Source organism: Ctenopharyngodon idella, chromosome 11 (assembly GCF_019924925.1).
Source record: "Ctenopharyngodon idella isolate HZGC_01 chromosome 11, HZGC01, whole genome shotgun sequence".
NCBI lineage: Eukaryota > Metazoa > Chordata > Actinopteri > Cypriniformes > Xenocyprididae > Ctenopharyngodon > Ctenopharyngodon idella.
The window spans coordinates 26,430,467-26,449,168 of record NC_067230.1 but is presented as its reverse complement, the minus strand read 5'-3'; the positions used below and the strand labels follow the sequence as shown (position 1 = coordinate 26,449,168).

At 36.0% G+C, this 18,702-nt stretch overlaps 1 protein-coding gene across 12 annotated transcripts in view; it reads left to right on the top strand.

Moving 5' to 3' along the window:
- Window positions 1-18,702, top strand: part of itpr1b (inositol 1,4,5-trisphosphate receptor, type 1b) — a 142,113-nt gene that overhangs the window by 60,179 nt on the left and 63,232 nt on the right. For 6 of the 12 annotated variants that reach the window (XM_051912918.1, XM_051912913.1, XM_051912916.1 and 3 more), the window contains exons 36-41: window positions 1,669-1,789; window positions 2,383-2,567; window positions 7,508-7,656; window positions 9,093-9,204; window positions 10,114-10,149; window positions 16,106-16,141. In XM_051912918.1, the coding sequence (XP_051768878.1) occupies window positions 1,669-1,789; window positions 2,383-2,567; window positions 7,508-7,656; window positions 9,093-9,204; window positions 10,114-10,149; window positions 16,106-16,141 (639 nt within the window). The remainder of the gene's footprint in view (window positions 1-1,668; window positions 1,790-2,382; window positions 2,568-7,507; window positions 7,657-9,092; window positions 9,205-10,113; window positions 10,150-16,105; window positions 16,142-18,702) is intronic. The other 6 variants (XM_051912919.1, XM_051912917.1, XM_051912915.1 and 3 more) reach the window with 2 other exon arrangements.

The following is an 18,702-nucleotide window of genomic DNA, read 5'->3' as shown; positions in this document are numbered from 1 at the left end:
GTGTTGCTTCATGACAGCTTCCTTCTCTGATCTCTCACATCTCTCTTTGTTGTGGCAGGCCTCCATTTTAGGCAAAATAACTGAGGTACCACTTTGTAATGACTTCACAGTGGTTGCACATGGAATGTGGTGACGTAGTTTGGGTTAGACTCTTCTCTAGTAAGCCTGTCTGAGTGGGAAACTAGATGACACTGTGGTGTTATTTTTTTTAAATTCACAATTAAGCCCCTCGTGCGTACTAGAGTAGTTGTCTAGAAAGCGTTGGAACTAGTCACACAAATGTAACATGGTAAACATGTCGTCCTTCCTCTTAGCTTTACGCATTTTACACATAGCTCACCCATTGTGTTGGTGGTAAGACATGTTGCTAAATAGTTTCTGTCACTGGAGGTGTTTATGCATCATTTTCTGTTAACCTTTTAACCTTTATCTACAATAAAAATGATAGAAATATGCCCAAATGTAGGTGGATTTTTTTTTTTTGTAGATTGTCTTAAAAAAAATATGCCGGACACAATGCAAGTTAAGATCTATCGATAGCATCTGTAACATGCTGAGGAAAACCGCAGAAGCCAATCCCCCAGTGTGTCGTGTGTGCAGTAATGGTACCAACTTAGCCACTTACTAACTTTTTTCAACTCCTTTCTTGACCATATACACTACTATTCAAAAGTTTGACGTTTGAAAAAAAAAAAAAAAAAATCATTCTAATATGTTGATTTGTTGCTCAAGAAACATTTATCATTATTATCAATGTTAAAAACAGTTGTGCTACTTAATATTTTTGTGGGAACTGTGATACATTTTTATTAGAATACTTTGATGAATAGAAAGTTCATAAGAACAGCATTTCTTTTCTTTTCATTTCTTTTGTAGCTTTATAAATGTCTTTACTGTCACTTTTAATCAGTTTAATGCATCTTTTCAGAATGAAAGTATTAATTTCTTTGAACGGTAGTTGATACATGGAAACCAGATATCAGAAATGGACTGTTTACATGCAGCAGTCACAAGAATTATGTTGGTAACATTTAACCAGAAGTTTGTTAATTTAAAACTATAGTATAAAGCTCAAAAACAAACATTTTTAATAGAATGATTAATGTATAGTAAGTGCTTTAACCAACATATGAGCTGCACATTTCTGCTCTAAACTCCTCTAGAATGTGTTGACCAATTGTCATTTGAGTCTGATGCTGTCGATAGAGCTTTTGTATTGAACCTGGAACATTCCTTTAAAGGGTTAGTTCACCCAAAAATTTTAATTCTGTCATTAATTACTCACCCTCATGTCATTTTAAACTTGTAAGACTTTCATTCATCTTCGTAACACAAATGAAAATCTTTTTGATGAAATCTGAGAGCTTTCTGCCCCTCCATAGACAGCTACGCAACTGACACTTTAATGCTTAAAAAAGTGCATAAAGAGATCGTAAAACTAATCGATATGAATTGAGTGGTTGTGGAAGCTCACGAGAATGAACCTCACTGGTTCTCGCATGTCAAACAAACATGCTTGAGCTTCTGTTTAACACAACTAATGTGTGAGTTGATGAATGTTTATATGTGAATAAAAGCCTAAATTAAATCTGTTCTTCCTCAGCATTTTACAATATCTCTTTTTCTTTCTCCTTTCCCCTGTGTTGTTTTTTCTTTTTTCTTCTCCAGACCAGGCAGCCTGTGTTTGTGCAGCTCCTGCAGGGGGTTTTCAGAGTTTACCACTGCAACTGGCTTGTTCCTGCTCAAAAAGCCTCAGTGGAGAGCTGCATTAAGGTTTTGTCTGATGTGGGTAAGTATTTGACCGTGACCATTCAAATTTTCCATAAGTTCACACATGGAGTGAACCTCATACAGCTCTAAAGGATAACATCATTCTCATCTATCTCTACATTCATTCTCTGTTGTGTTTCAAATAAAAACCTGACTGAAGCATAAAGCTGCGGTCACACTGGATTTTGAGATTTCTACAGACACTGCAGCGGATGTGATATGACGTCACACTCTGCGGCGTCTTTTTTTATAAATGTAAATTCAGCATATAACAAATAATCATAAATCCAAAAAGTAAAATTATACAACTTTACTGGAGATTTTTTTAATTATACATTCTTTTAATTCAGCCAAGAGGTCAAGCTGTGCCTTATCAATTTGTCACACTTCTTCACGTACGAATTTGCAGGTCAGATTTCACCGAACTTCACTGAACGCACCGAAATGTGAAACTTATTCGCATAAGCTTGCATTTCCAGTCTCTAGCATTCGTATGCTTATGAATGGTAGTCAATTGAATGAAAAAGTGTAGTGTGACCGCCTCTTAAGAAAATTATTTCACCATTCATGAAGTGTGCATGTAATAGTTGTATTTTCAACTGTCTCATTTAGCCAAGAGCAGAGCGATCGCCATCCCGGTGGATTTGGACAGCCAGGTCAACAACCTGTTTGTGAAGTCCAACAATGTGGTACAGAAGACCATCCTCAATTGGAGGATGTCCGCTCGCAATGCATCCAGAAGGGACTCGACACTCACGACTTCCAAAGATTACAGGAACATCATTGAGAGGCTGCAGGTGAGGGCACGGACTCAGCCGATGAGGAAGTTGACGTAGTATTTTTGTTTTTAAATATTGCATCAAAATGGATTTTTTTGAGATAAACTTAAAAATAGCATCATTGTTTCACATCATTGTTTGGTCATACACTTGGTTGGTTGGTTGGTCAATCAGGCATATAACTACCTGACCTATGATATTCCAGACGCATTGCAAAATGGAATTTGAAGAGGTGGGGAAACGGGAAACTCATTCCAGGAATTCACGTGCATTGTTATGGGGAAGTTGAGTCAGGATGAGGTGTGGGGCCTGGGAAATTTAGTCTGGTGGAATATTCTGATAACGGTTGTTTTTTTGGCATTGATCCACCACTGATCTAAGATCCCCAGCACACACACATATAATATATTGATCATTTTATGAAACAGGTGCCTTGTCCAGTTTGATAAGATGGTTTCTGTAAGATTGTAAACATTCTATTAGACAAGTCCTGTCTTTAAATGGATAGTTCACCCAAAAATGAAAATTCTGTAATTATTTACTTACCCTCAAGTTGTTCCAAACCTGTATTCATTTTTTTTTTCCTTTGTTGAACATAAATGATGATCTTTTGAAGAATGTTGGTAAACAAAACAGTTGCTGGTCCCCATTGACTGCCATAGTATAGAAACAAAATACTATGGAAGTCAATGGGGACCAAAAACTGTTTGGTTACTGACATTCTTCAAAATATCTTCTTTTGTGTTCAGCACAAGAAAGAAATTTATACAGGTTTGGAACAACTTGAGTTTGAGTAAAGGATGACAGAATTTTCATTTTTAGATGAACTATCCCTTTAAGTGACGACAAAATTGAATTGCGACATGTGAAGCAAAAATAATATAAATATATATATATCATAAATGAAATGATAATTAAAAAGTGTGTGTATATATATATATATATATATATATATATATATATATATATACTTTTTAATTAGCATTTCATTTATGATTTAAAAATTGCAACATACATGATAAAAATTAGAGGACTTATTTTTAGTGGAGATTTTTATTTATGAAATGGTTTATTTTTATTGTACAGTATTATTATTTTTTTTTTAAATATTGTTTTTTTGTTGTTGTTTTTTTTAGCATAGTTTAAAATATGATTGTAATAGGCTTGATGCATACCAGTAGCCTAGAGACACTACTTCAAATCTTTTTTAATAACATGTTAATAACAGCTTTTATTTCCAATTATTTTTGGAAATAAATTACATTAAAAAAGTCATTTAAAATAATTATTTAAAGGGTTAGTTCACCCAAAAATGAAAATAATGTCATTTATTACTCACCCTCATGCTGTTTCACACCCGTAAGACCTTCGTTAATCTTCGGAACGCAAATTAAGATATTTTTGTTGAATTCCAATGGCTCAGTGAGGCCTGCATAGCCAGCAATGACACTTCCTCTCTCAAGATCTATAAATGTACTAAAAAACATATTTAAATCAGTTCATGTGAGTACAGTGGTTCAATATTAATATTATATAGCGACGAAAATATTTTTTGTGCACACAAAAAAAATAACGACTTATATAGTGATGGCCGATTTCAAAACACTGCTTCATGAAGCTTCAGAGTGTTATGAATCTTTTGTGTCGATTCAGTGGTTCGGAGCGCCAAAGTCACGTGATTTCAGCAGTTTGGCTATTTGACACACGATCCGAATCACTGATTCGACACAAAAGATTCATTATGCTCCGAAGCTTCATGAAGCAGTGTTTTAAAATCGGCTATCACTATATAAGTCACTATTTTGTTTTTTTTGGCGCACCAAAAATATTCTCGTCGCTTTATAATATTAATATTGAACCACTGTACTCGCATGAACTGATTTAAATATGTTTTTAGTACATTAATGGATCTTGAGGGAGAAAGTGTCATTGATGGCTATGCAGGCCTCACTGAGCCATCGGATTTCAACAAAAATATCTTAATTTGTGTTCCGATGATTAACAAAGGTCTTACGGGTGTGGAACGGCATGAGGGTGAGTAATAGATGACATTATTTTCATTTTTGGGTGAACTAACCCTCTGAAAATGTGCATATTTGATAATGCAGCACTAATTTGGCCAGGGCTTGACATAAACTTTTTTGCTCGCCTGCCACTATGGCTAGTGATTTTCCAAAGTTACTAGCCACTCAGCAATTTTACTGGCCACGATTGTGACATTGATACCATGGGGAAAAAATGCCATATAGAAATTTTTGATATATGTTTTGGCAGCACGTATATTGGGCTGCTGTCACTTTAAGACCTGATGCACATATCCATTATACTGTTACACATGCGTTTTCTTTCTCAACTGTTTACGGTCAATTAAAACATAACTGACTGTGTTTTTATGTGAATGCTCTCCAAGATCAAAATTTTTCATTATTTTGTGTGTATTTGACTGTTTAAGCACAATGAACAGCAGAAAAGTACTCAATTTAGTACCGAGAGGCAGCTTTATGTGCACGCACTTTGGGTGTGAGAACAATATCTGCGGGAATGAGTAAAATTTTGGGCAATACGCACAATCCCACGCTGAATGAAGCGAGTGACTGAGGGGAGGCGGGTTTGTGTGTCTCGCTGTCGGAGAGATGAGAGCGAGAAAGCGCAGCTGGTATCATGTATCTATTCTGCGGAAAATGAGTATTGAAAGCATTTCAGATATTTCAGTATGGATATGTATCAAATCAATATTTTTGACAACACTACATTGCACTTAGTTTATTATTTCAGATTCCTTTTTAAAAGACTACAGTTGAAAAATCTTTATAGGCTATTGTATGTAAAATTTAACCTGCCAGAATGGGTAGTAGGAGTGATTGTGTTACACGTGTTAATGTCAAGCCCTTCACACGACACTCATTTTGTCAGATGACCCATTTGGCCACATTAAAACCGATACAGCAACTTGCTGATAAGTTTCCAGTGGTATCAAGAAGTCTCTGCTGTCGTGTTTAACAGAAGAAGAGCAGTTTTTTTCTTTGAAAGGTGCGACACACTTGTGAGTGTTGAAATGCTGAAGACACTTCGTCATCAGAAGGTTGTGTTGTGGTTAGAAACATGCATTTCCTCTTGTTTTAAAATACTGCTTTCATACTCTACTCAGAAGACTGATGAGGGGGTATAGAGGTCAGTGGAAGGGTGTCATCCAGCCGGGGGGTGGGAGGGAAAGGGTGAGTGAGCAAGTTGCGGTAAACCATGGCTTCATCACGTCTGTCTCCACCCCTGTGCAGCTGTGGAGTGAGTTGGCGAGTATTCAGACACGTTTGCACAGCTCACGTCTATGCTATGTGCCTCAGGGCTGCTGGATTCAGCCTTGGTGCTCAGAATATGAGTGGCCTGAGTCCAAAAATGTTTTTTTTTTTTTTTACCACACTTGTTAGTGCCATACAAGAAGATATAGGCTACAAGACATAATTTCATACAAAGAAACAGAGATATGCTCATTTCATATATGATGTTGCAAGCGACACAATCACCTGTTTGTTGGAAAAATGAAAGGAAAAAAACATTTAGATTAACACTTAGATTAAGCCAGGATTAGGCCTTAGTTCAATTAGGGCCTTTAAGTAGCTTTTTATGAATATTCCTTAGAAAAAAGCATTGCTGGTGTGCATCTTGAAACAAAACAATGACACAGACATATTTTAAGATATATCAGTGCAAGTTGCTTTCAAACAGATCAGACATCTGGGACTAGGCTTAAGCCTTGTCTGTGAAACCAGGGGTTAATATTGTATTATTAAATGTTTAATAATAATAACAATATTAATTATATTAACAAAATAATATAAATTTAATATTAACAATGCATGAAGGATATGTTGTTAGATATAATGTTGTTAATATTATTATATTCAGTAAACCTAATGTATTTGCCATTGTTTTTGTCTTACAAGGTATATATTTGTATCTATGAAAATGGGATTATTTTTCCCCCTTTCATATTTGTAACAAACAGGAGATTGTACAGCGCCATGTATACGATAAATGTTTGGGGTCAGTAAGGTTTTTTTCTTCTCTTTAACACTTTTATTCAGTAAGGATGCATCAAATTGATCAAAAGTGACAGTAAAGATGTTTACATTGTTAAAAAAAAATTCTTTTGAACTTTCTATTTATCAGAGTGTCCTAAAAAATGTACAGGTTTTCCTGTAAAAATATTAAGCAGCACAACTGTTTTCAACATTGATAATAATAAGAAATGTTTCTTGAGCAGCAAATCAGCATATTAGAATGATTTATTAGAAAGAAGACTGGAGTAATGATGCTGAAAATTTAGCTTTGCATCACAGAAATAAATTACATTTTAAAATATATTAAAATTGGAAGCAGTTATTTTAAATTGTAATAATATTTCACAATATTACTGCATTTAAACATATTTTTGATCAAATAAATTCGACCTTGGTGCTGAGCATAAGAGAGTTCTTTCAGAAACATTTAAAAAAATCTTACTGACCCCAAACTTTTGAACAGTAGTGTATCATACTTCATTTATCAGGAGTCAGATTTCATTTATCATGAGAGTGAGGAGCTGACTGACAAGACGATGGCTGAAGATTTGGCTTTCAAAGCGAAATGTAAACGCCTATTTGGGAATATTTTGGATTTAAACCCAATGCTAGTAGAAAACCTGCAAAGAATTTGTTGTTTTTCTAGTTGTTGTGTTTTTCATTAAGAATAATAATGAACCCACCATTCAAGCAATTGCCATCCCTGAATTGCCGCTAATTCGGAAGTAAAATGCACACGGCTATATGGGTTAGCGATTTAGCGATTTAAAAGCGAGGTGTAAAATAAGGAAAAACTCTGTATTCCAACAATATCGTCAGCTGGTGTAATATAGTTATCACTGTAGTTATTAGTTGTACATGATCAAAATAATTGTATTTGTGACTTTGTGTGTTTGTCAGGACATAGTGTCTGCTCTGGAGGATCGTCTGCGGCCCCTGGTTCAAGCGGAGCTCTCGGTGTTGGTGGACGTACTGCACCGCCCGGAGCTGCTCTTTCCTGAGAACACAGATGCCCGACGGAAGTGCGAGAGCGGAGGCTTCATCTCGAAGTGCGTTTCCTTTTCCCATTAACATTAAACCATAAAACACTCTTCCCGAATGAGAGTCCAAAACTGTCATAAAAGTCTTCCTTTTTATGTAATGAGCCAGTGATATCCGTGAATCAGGTTTATTGGGTAACATAAAACACAGGAAAGATGATTTGAAGCACCTTTTTCCCAATATTTTATTTTATGATGTTGGAATCACAAATACAATTCAGTTAAATGGACCTAGTGAGTTTGACCATCAAGCATAAAAATACATAGGACACACAAATATTGAATAGAAGTCAAATTATTAATACCTTGTTACTATTAAAAACTATTAATACCTTTTGAATAAAATATGTGTATTTTTATTGCCGACATTTACCAGTAGAGACACTGAAGACTCAAGTAATGGCTGCTGAATATTCAGCTTTGCTGTCACAGGAATACATTTTATTTAAATAGAAAAAAAATATTTTAAATTGCAATAATATTTTTCAATATTACTGTTTTTACTGTATTTTTGATCAAATAAATGCAGACTTCGTGAGCATAAGAGACTTCTTTCAAACATTAAAAATCTTACCGATTTTTGAACAGTAGTGTGTCATTGCCTTCACTAAATTTGGTGAAAACAAGTTATATTAGAGCTAGTGCATTCATAGTCCTATAATTAAACCTCAAGCCTTTGCGTATGAAAAATAAATAATTGTTTCTTCCACACATGGGCCGCATTATGCAGTCACACAATAGTGCTTACTGTCCTTCATCTGTCCTCAGTGTGTGTCCTCGTGCTGTGAGAGACTCCTCTGTCTGCGAGAGCTGCAAATGGGATTACCTGTGTGTTTGCGCGGCCGTCTGTGTTTGTTTGCGTGTGATGGCTCCTGTTGGAGTAATCCTGAGCTGCAGGATTAGCTGATTCAGGAATGGAGTTACATTACAATGTGAAATGGCAGTCTATCAACAGCTCAGATCAATTTGGTTTCATTTACTTTGTTGTTTTATTCAGTAAGTCAAGAGTTGTTTAGTTTGAATAAGGTTTCTGTTGACATTGGGAAGTTTAGTCAATCAGCAAGCGCTTTTATCTGAAGCAATTTACAGAATATGCATTACAAGGAGAATCTTTCTGGATTAATTTGGGGTCATTATTTTTTTTTATTTTAAAGCTGATATTTTTGTAGATGCTAAGTGAGTCTAAGCATCACAACATTAATTTAAAGTACAAAAGAAATTATTTGAGATCTGCTAAATATCACATTTATCACTATTACCTCACTTCATTTTTTAATATTTTCCAGCACTAAATTACTATTTTATTTTATTTTTTATTTTTTTTATTTTATTTTATTTAAGGGTGATATATCATGCATCCCTTCAATGAAAGCATATAGATAGATCCTGAATCATGCCTTGAGGATGTTATCATTATTAAAACAAACTTTGTTTTTCTCTTTCAGATTAATAAAACACACTAAACAACTTTTAGAGGAGAACGAGGAGCGTTTGTGTATAAAAGTTTTGCAGACGCTTCGAGAAATGATGACGAAAGACCGCGGCTATGGGGAAAAGGTAACACACACACACACTGCATTGCATTAAAAATATCCTTCCACTTACACAAACCTTCTTCTACAGAACTACATCTATACATCTTGATAAAAATTACAAGAATCCCTTGGCGTCTGCTACTGTATTTTTGTCCATATTACCCATTAAAATCCCCCAACAGGCCCTTAAAGGTCTTTCCACAGTACTGCCAAAAATCAAGTTACACATCTGACATGCTGTTTTTATTAGCCTTTATACTGTATATACATAATCGCACACAAACACACACATGCATCTGTTTATGTCCTTCTAACACTTAATAAAACATGCTGATTTTACTAATGTGGGTTTCATCCAAATATAAAAACCTCTCTCCATTTCTAGTATTTTGCTAGCATTAAATTAATTAACACCCAATTGACCTCACTACCATATTTGAACACCCAAGATTTTGTTATAATGGTAAATTTGGCTATATAAAACATCTGCTGTAAAGACCCCATGAAATCAAAATGAGAGTTTTATGGTTGTTATTTCATGTCTGGACTAGGGATGCTCATAATTAACTGGTTAACCATTAACCAACAGTAAGAATTTAAAGTTAAATGGTTTAGAATGTAATGTAATTTATTTTATATTCTATATTTTACTATACTTTACTTTTTAATTTTTTTCTTAAATTTTATATGTCAAAGAAATGAGCACTGCACTCATCTAGTGAATTCATGTGGTCTTTAACTGTAAATGGCAAGATTTGGTCACATTTACATCATACGTTTTTGTAATTAGCAACTAATGCTTTCAAGGCTAATGCTAATAAATAACAATCACAATAATCTTGTGTTATGTCACTAACGAACATTGTTCTCTGAGCGTTCTCTGATTCCTTCCTTCTCAATACTAACTTTGCTGTATGCTCTTCTCTTCCAGCTAATTGCCTTTGATGATGAGCTGGATGTGGCTGAGGTTGTTTTTTTTTTTGTTTGTTTTTTTAATTTTTGGTTTTATTATTTGCTATGTTTAGTTGAGCTTCCCGCTCATGCGCCGATGTAGTCGTCCTACTTAGTGCTTGTTCTCTTTTTTTTTTTGAGCTTTTTTGCTGGTGTTTGTCAACGTGACTTCACCACAATACGGCCGTTTTGTAGTCTGTCCATGTGTTGAGGTTGCGTGCAGTTAACCTCACCTGATAGTTTCAGTGTGTGTTTGTGTGCATGTGTTTTTACCACTGGCCTTGTTTTAGATAGTGTGCTGGTGAAACTGTGTAAGTGTATCAGACCACCACTTTTGTTCACACTTCCTCTGTGTAGCATTAATTCAAGTTTACGTTCCTGTTACATTCACTGCTGAGACACAACAACAGGAGTTGGTTAACAGGGATGTCGCGATATATCATTTTTACCACTGTGTTTTTCACATTAAGCTCACAAGTCATTACAGTGTCCCAGTTCTGCGCTAGAGTTTTTGCTATAATAACACAGTTACTAACTTTAATCCAGCCAAAAACACATTACGCTAATGAACCAGTGAAACTGAAATGTAGCCAAACCAGGTAAGTTGGGAAATGATGGCTCGTGGAGGAAAGCGCAATCTTAGTTTCTGATTTCTTGATCTGACAAACCATATAAACGCAACTTCAACAGTTTATGATCACCACTATAAATAATTTTTTTGTGAAATGTTTGTTGTTGTTAAATGTTCTTTTAATGTGTGGTTTGGGACTAAATGTATGTAATGAATCTAAGTAGAATCAAGTGTAAATGATTTTATAATTATATTATTTGTATTTCCAGAAGTAAATACAAGTGCTTGCATACTAAGTTTTAGTTAGGTTAAGTTTAGGTTTTACGCTTTAGTTCTGAGTAAACAAAAACATTTTTCGAACAGCTGTTCACAAATTAAACACATAAATATTATATATTATACAATATATTAGAGAAAACGCTGACAGATCTCTGATGGATATGAATGCGTAAATACTTTTTGAAGGGATAGTTCACCCAAAAATGAAAATTCTGTCATCATCAAGGAAGATATTTTGAAGAATGTGGGAAACTGAACAGTTCTGGGGCACCATTGACTTCCATAGTATTTTTTTTTCCTACTATGGAAGTCAGTGTTCCCCCAAAGCAGCCTGGTTACAAACTTTCTTCAAAATATATTCTTTTGTGTTCAGCAGAAGAAAGAAATTCATACAGGTTTAGAACAACTTGAGGGTGAGTAAATGATGACAGAATTTTCATTTTTTTGATGAACTGTCCCTTTAAGGGTGTGGAACGAGCAGGCTCTGTTAGAATTGAAGCAGGAATACCGAAAATTAGATTTCTGAATTGGATCTACCCATCTGAAATTCTTATTAATGAACAGATATTTGCATAGATATGTACATTAGCATGTTGCAGTAAACGCTTCTCAACTTTTAGTCCCAATCCAAATTTACTATGTAATTAAATGCAAGAAAGACGACCAATAATAATCCAGTATGCAAATATTTTGAAGACATACCTGAATTGGATTTTGAGTTGTGAATATTCTAACAGTGTCAAAATCAATGGGAGATTTCCAAACGTTAATCTCAAATGTCTTACAGTAAGTATTCAGTTTATGCAATGCAAGCACTTTATAAGTAACACTGCTCTTTGTGGTTGCTTTCCATTGACTTCTTTTTATCTGCACTGTGGGATTTAAAGTGAGCGTCTGCGTGTTTGAGTTGAAGTCGGAAAAGCTGGTGAGAGTTCATACTATATTTATAGTCACTGCTCTCCTATCAGTTCCAGGGATGAAATGCGACCCAGTCTCCCCATAACAGGAAGGCGTGTGTGAACGTTCTTGAACATTCATGCAGTTGTGTGGAATGGGTGAACAAGAAAAATGACAGCACTCGTGTTTGTGTATATGTGTTTCTGTTTGAGTCTCATAATTGTATAAGAGCCCTATTATTATTTGTATAGCAGGAGAAGTGTAAAAGGTCAGTAAAGGGTGTGTTTATGGGTGTTTTTAGGGTGTTTTGGTGTCAGCAGAAACGTGCATCTCAAGAGATTAACTCACACCCTCCTTCTTAGAAAAAACAGTTAAGAAGTCAGAAAAAAGTCAGATAGTAAGCTCGATATTTTTAAAAATGCAATATGTGCTTTTTTTCCCTATACATTCTTACTAATGAAAGATAAGGCTGAAGTGCTGATGAGGGCATTTCTAGAAGAAACTTCTAGTTCTTCAAACAAGTTTTTAACAGCATTCGTCGGGTCATGCTGATTTCCGAAGGAAATATTATTTACTCATCCCTCGTTTTTAAAAGCACAGTTACAGTATTGTAAATATATGTTCATCTTTATATATGCACATCCTACCATTCAAAATTTTGGGATTAGTAAGATTTTTTTTATTTATGCTTTTATTCAGCAAGGACACATTAATCAAAAGTGACAATAAAGACATTTATTTGAAATAGAAATCAAAATATTAAGCAGCACAACTGTTTTCAACATTGATAATAATAAGAAATGTTTCTTTAGCAGCAAATCAGCATATTAGAATGATTTCTGAAGGATCATGTGACACTGAAGACTGGAATAATGATGCTAAAACCATTCAGCTTTGCATCACAGGAATAAATTACATTTTAAAATATATTCAAATAGGAAAAAGTTGTTTTAATTACTATAATATTTCACAGTATTACTTTTTTTGTTTACTGTATCTTTGATCAAATAAATGCAGCCTTGGTGAGCATAAGAGACTTCTGTCAAACGTATTAAAAAATCTTACCGACCCCAATCTTTTGAATGGTAGTGCATATTCATCCTTGTTTAAAATGTACAACATAAAAAAAAAAAAATATATATATATATATATATATATATATATATATATATATATATATATATATATATATATATAATATATTAGGGTGAATTCAGGTTGATTGGGACACATTTTGCCATTGAGATGACTTGGAAAAAGTGTCCCATGAATTGTCGGTGTGTGGAAACACCTGTTGTGTGTGTCTGAGCCCTTATTCACACTTACACACGTGTTCTCAGCACATGTATTGATGGACCATCCTTGGCCTGTACTCACATAACATACAACTCCTCTCTCTGTTCATCTTTATATTGCATAAGAGAATGTGTCTCACATCACAGTGTAAGTCTCTGGGATATGGCCGTGTGTGTGTGTGTGTGTGTGTGTGATGTAAGAGGGATGGGGTGGATAATATGGCTTTAGGTTGATGATGCGGCTGTGTTGCTGAGCAGGGAAAGCTTATGTAACATGGATGGAGAGAACAGTGTGTGTGTGTGTGTGTGTGTCCTTCACCTGGACTGTGCTAGACAATCACAACTGTATCTCTCAGCTATAAGTCTGTCTGTCTTTCTTTCTTTCTTTCTTTCTTTCTTTCTTTCTTTCTTTCTTTCTTTTTTACGCTCTTTTGCTCTTCCTTTCTTTCGCTCTTTTTCTTTTTCAGTTCTTTTGCCTTTTCTTTATTGTTCTTTCTTTCTTTGCCTTTTTCTTTTTTCATTCCTTCACCTTTTTCTTTTTAGGTATCTTCTTTTTCTTTCTTTCTTTCTTTCTTTCTTTCTTTCTTTCTTTCTTTCTTTCTTTTCTTTCTTTCTTTGTTTTTGCCTTTTTTTCGTTCTTTCGCCTTTTCCAGTTTCTTTCTTTCTTTCTTTCTTTCTTTCTTTCTTTTTTTTTGGTTCTTTTGCCTTTTTCTTTATTACTTTCTATGTTTTTTTTTTTTGCTCTTTTTTTCATTTTTTGTTCTTTCGCCTTTTTCTTTTTTCATTCCTTTGCCTTTTTCGGTTTCTTTCTTTTTTCTTTTTTCATTCTTTCGCCTTTTTCTTTTTTCATTCCTCTGCCTCTTTGTTTGTTTTGCTCTATCGCCTTTTTCTTTCTTTCTTGCTTTCTTTCTTTCTTTCTTCACTCTTCTCTGTGTCTCTCTCTCTCTCTCTCATTCAGTAGATTCAGTCAGTTCCAGTAGTCTCTGTTTGTGTGTGTGTGTGTGTGTGTGTGTGTGTGTGTGTGTGTGTGTGTGTGTGTTTGTGTGTGTGTGTGTGTGTGTGTGTGTGTGTGTCAGTCGGGGTCTGTTGTCCTCATGTGTCCTGTGTAATCTGTGGCTCCTCCTCTGCACTTCTCCAGTCATCCATCAGGGGGAGCTGTGGACACATCCGTCCCCGCGTGCGCTTCTGTCCCAGTTTCCTCTCCTTTGTACAGCACGATTCCTGGACTCCCGCCAGCTCTCTACCAGAGGTTACATAAGACCTGCCCTTCTTTTTTTCCTCGTTTTTTTCCTGGAATCCAGGCTCTTTACTGATGTGTGACCTTCTGCAGTAATTGCCAATAAAAGTGCAACGGGCTGTTTACCAAGAGACACTGGCAGTGCCGTAGACCATCCGGTGGGCACGAGGGGTGGGCATACAACATCCTAAACCCCTCATCACCCTTCTGTTCTTCTGATACAGCCACAGTTCAGTTTCCGTCTTGTTAGACTGAAATGCATAAATTAGGTCACCAAGCCAGATGCCTTCAATCTTTAGACCAAAGCTTAGAGATGGTCACACGTTGAGCTCATGTCATGACAGTCAGGTTTAAAATAAGTCTGCAAAACCTTGCTTTTGCCCACAATGACGGTGTTTTAAATGAGCCCTCAAAGCTTCTCACCATTGACATGCGCCGCAAAGAATAAAGCTGTGACATCAGTGAATGTGTGAACTGTCTCATACCCACACTTGTGACACAACTTGCAACTTGCACTGGAAGAAAAAGTAGCCAAGAGCTTTTTCAAAAGTCTGTGTTAAATCCAATTTGATTTTATTACCGGATGGATGAAAGGATGTGCATATGAATGGATGTGCTGTATTGATTTCTTGAGGGGAAATTCACAAGAAAGTGTTTTTATAGCATGTGATGAAAGCGTGCTTTTATGGTGGCTAGAGAGGGACATTTCACATTCACACCTTGTGTTTTGCAGCAGCATTATTTTCCAGCTGAAAAATGATGTCGCAGAAAGGGAGATTCCTTACTGGTTGCAGTATTACTCACACAAACATGCGCGTGCGTCACAGATGTTGCTAATTTAGAACCCCCCTCTTTCTTTTTATGTTAGAACGGTTCCAGACAATGTGCTCAAAATTTCCTATTTGCATCCATTTAGAGCAAACACATTTTTATGAAAGCAAACGGCATTTTGTATGTTATCGGAATGATTATTTGTTGTCGATAGTCTGGTCCTCACCGTTGTCTCTGACTTGTCAAACAAGGAACTGTTTGCATGCCATGCATGTTGCCTGCTTTGCTCGTTCCTTTTTGCTCTTGCACGACTTTTGATTTTTGTCTTTTTCTGTCACACTAAGGCAAAATAAGCACTAATGATTGTGGAAATACTTACACTCTCAAATCCAGGTGGATTAAATGTTGTAACAGGACCAAACAAGTTGCTTATACCGTTTTGAAAATCAGCCACACACACAAAAACACTTTTTCCACTCCCAGCTTGGTAACACTTAACAGAGTAATGTTTTCATTTCTGCCAAGTCACGGCTTGAGAGCACATTACATAACTGCTTGAGATTCAGTATAGATACCTTGAACTTTTTAACCCTTTTTTATCAGTTATTATGTTTTTGTGTGCACATTTAGCTCATGCAAATTCAGTCTTCCCGCTGAGGTGAGCCCCTTTTGATAAGAAGCTGGCACGTAGGCTGGCCAGCCGAGGTCAAACAACCCTGCGCTGACATAGATGAATGTGCAGCCTTCGCAAACTGCAGACGCTTGTAGTGTAGAAAAGTGTATTCTTTCGGGCTGGTTATATATGATGGGTCTGATGCACTGCGCATTAATGACTTTCTAGTTTGTCAAAGGCGTAAATACGTTCTATCAATGCCAGAGGCTAATATGCATTAACTAACTCATGACTTTTTATCTCCATTAGCTTGCACCCCCACCAGAACCAGAGGTCCTAGCAGAGGTGTGTCCAACACATATTCGCCCCCCTGCCACCCGGGGTGTGGGAATATGGGTTGTTGCAGACAGTAGTTGAACTTCTCATACCATGTCCTTGCCTCATTACATTGCAATAGCCTCTCTCTCTCTCTCTATTCGCCCCCCGCCACCCTTGGGCCGGGGTGTGGGAATATGGGTTGTTGCAGATTGTAGTTGATTGTCTCATACCACGTCCTTGCCTCATTGCATTGCAACACCCCTCTCTCTCTCCTTTGAGTCATCTCTGCCCATGCAAATGGGAAAACAAAGCCCCACGCTGGCACACATGACTTCTTTCCTCTGAGATATTTTCCTCCCAGTCTGGAGATAAGCTGACCTCTTTTTGGTCTTGCTGATTAGAGCATAACAGTTGGGTTCTGGAGGTCAAAATCCCATTCATTTTCTCCATTGAGAAATTACCTGATAACACGTGAACTTTTCAAGACAAGCGTACCATGAGCTCTGAGGTTAAGCAATGATATGTGTTTCTTTAACTTAATTTTTAATTAAAAAAAGTGTTTACTGACCAAATACTTGGTTGTAAATATTCTGAAAAAAGATCCTCTATGGATCTGCCAATCAGAGAAGTTGTTGCTGATAACGAGATTCCACAGTCACTACTTGCAAATGATGAGATCGAATCTCTAAACTTTCAAACTTAGATATTTGATTTAATTTATAATTAATAATAATGGTAAGTATTATTAAATTCAATATATCAAGAATAATAATTAAAAGAATAATAATAATTATATATCTTATTAATGACTGCAAGTCAATACTAAGCTAATTGCTTTATAAAAGACGTTAAGTTGTACTTCGTCTTTTTCTCTGATTTTCTCTGAAATGTTTTACTCAAAATCAAAGTTTACTAACCAAATTGACGTCCCGCTCCCATGAAGCATTGCAAATGAGTTAAAATTACACTGCCCAGCCAAAAAAAAACTGGCAGCCCGTGGGCCAAATCCGGCCAGCCAATCATCTTCATCTGGCCCGAGGGCACCCCAACCTCCCTCCTCCTCTTTTCCTGGCGGTGCGGTTAAATTTGGTTAGATACGTGGCCGCAGTGGCGCCTGCAGCTACACTGTTTGTACCATGCACGCTCCTCCGTCTGACCTGAGAAACATTTTCTGTGTGAATATTTCAGCAGTTATTATGTGTTTCCCGTATTTCTGTCGACTGAACCAGCGAGACCAATCATACGTGAATGAATCATTCTTTTGTCTCGATTCTTTCTTTTCTGTGAATTGGTCAAACGTGCTTGCTGAAACGATTTGGATTCGTTCGACCGCTCTGTCACTGAATCATCTGAAGTTGTTTCTCGGTCAGTAACAACAAATACAGAACAAATAGCGCTGTTTTCATGTGTTTCAGTAGTTTACTTTGAACTACGCAGCACGGCCAAGTGGATAACGGAACGAAAGCTTAAAGGAGCTGTGTTTATTCCCGGTCACCATTATTAAACAGCGTTGCGACATTCAATCCGACACATACCTCTCGGTTACAAACCACAAATCACTCGATGATTAAACTAGTTTTAAAGCAGATGAAACAACATTCCCAACAAGACTGATGAGGAAAACAGGAGAAACATTGCCATGAATGAAATTAGAAGACTTTTAAATCCCAAAATCACCACCCTTACAAACATTTACCATGGTTTGTGGAAATGTGGGATATTTATATTGAATACTATGTTATATTTATATCGCAATATATTTATTAGGTGGGTAGGGGAATATATAATTAATTTCTTTGTGAAGGTGTGTGTAGTTTGTACCTGTGTTTAGGCGTTTTTATAGGCCTATATAACATTTCATAATATAATATCATTTGACAGCGGTAGTGAGTAGCCATGTATGGTTTTACCTGTGGTTACCAAGTCTCACTGTCAGAATATTTTCATTTAAGCCTATAATCATTATAAACAAAATAATTCTTACCAATAAGACCCCCCCAGCCCACCTCAACTTTTTGATTTGATAATCCGGCCCTTGAATTAAACTACTTGTGAATAATAACAATTGTATTATTAATAAAAAAAGTATTATTTTAGTAATTATTAACAGCAATTCATACTGCACCAACAGACACGAACAACGCTGACATCCACCAGATTACAGTACGCCACTTTCTTAGACCACGACCTGACAAACAGATTCAACATGTTCAATTGGCGAAAATGAGAGCCGACCAACTCTGACAGATACAGACAGACAAAACCAGACGAACTGTCTGTTGCTGTCTGTCAGCATCTCTCAGTGCAGTATGAACTGACCTTAACATAATAATGTATCTTATCATGAATGAATCAAATATTGTTTGCATTTTACTTTAATTTTTGATTGTCGTTTGCAATGCTTCATGTGACGTGTAGTTTATTGCTTTATAAAAGACAGAGACATCACACAGTCTTTTATTCATTCTGTGAACTAGTTGGATTGGTTTATGGCTTCAAACTCTTTCTTAATGTTTTACATTTTTCTTTTAAATGCCTGTGGAGAAACTGAATGGAGAAAAAAAAACTTCTGAAGCCAAGGGTGCTAA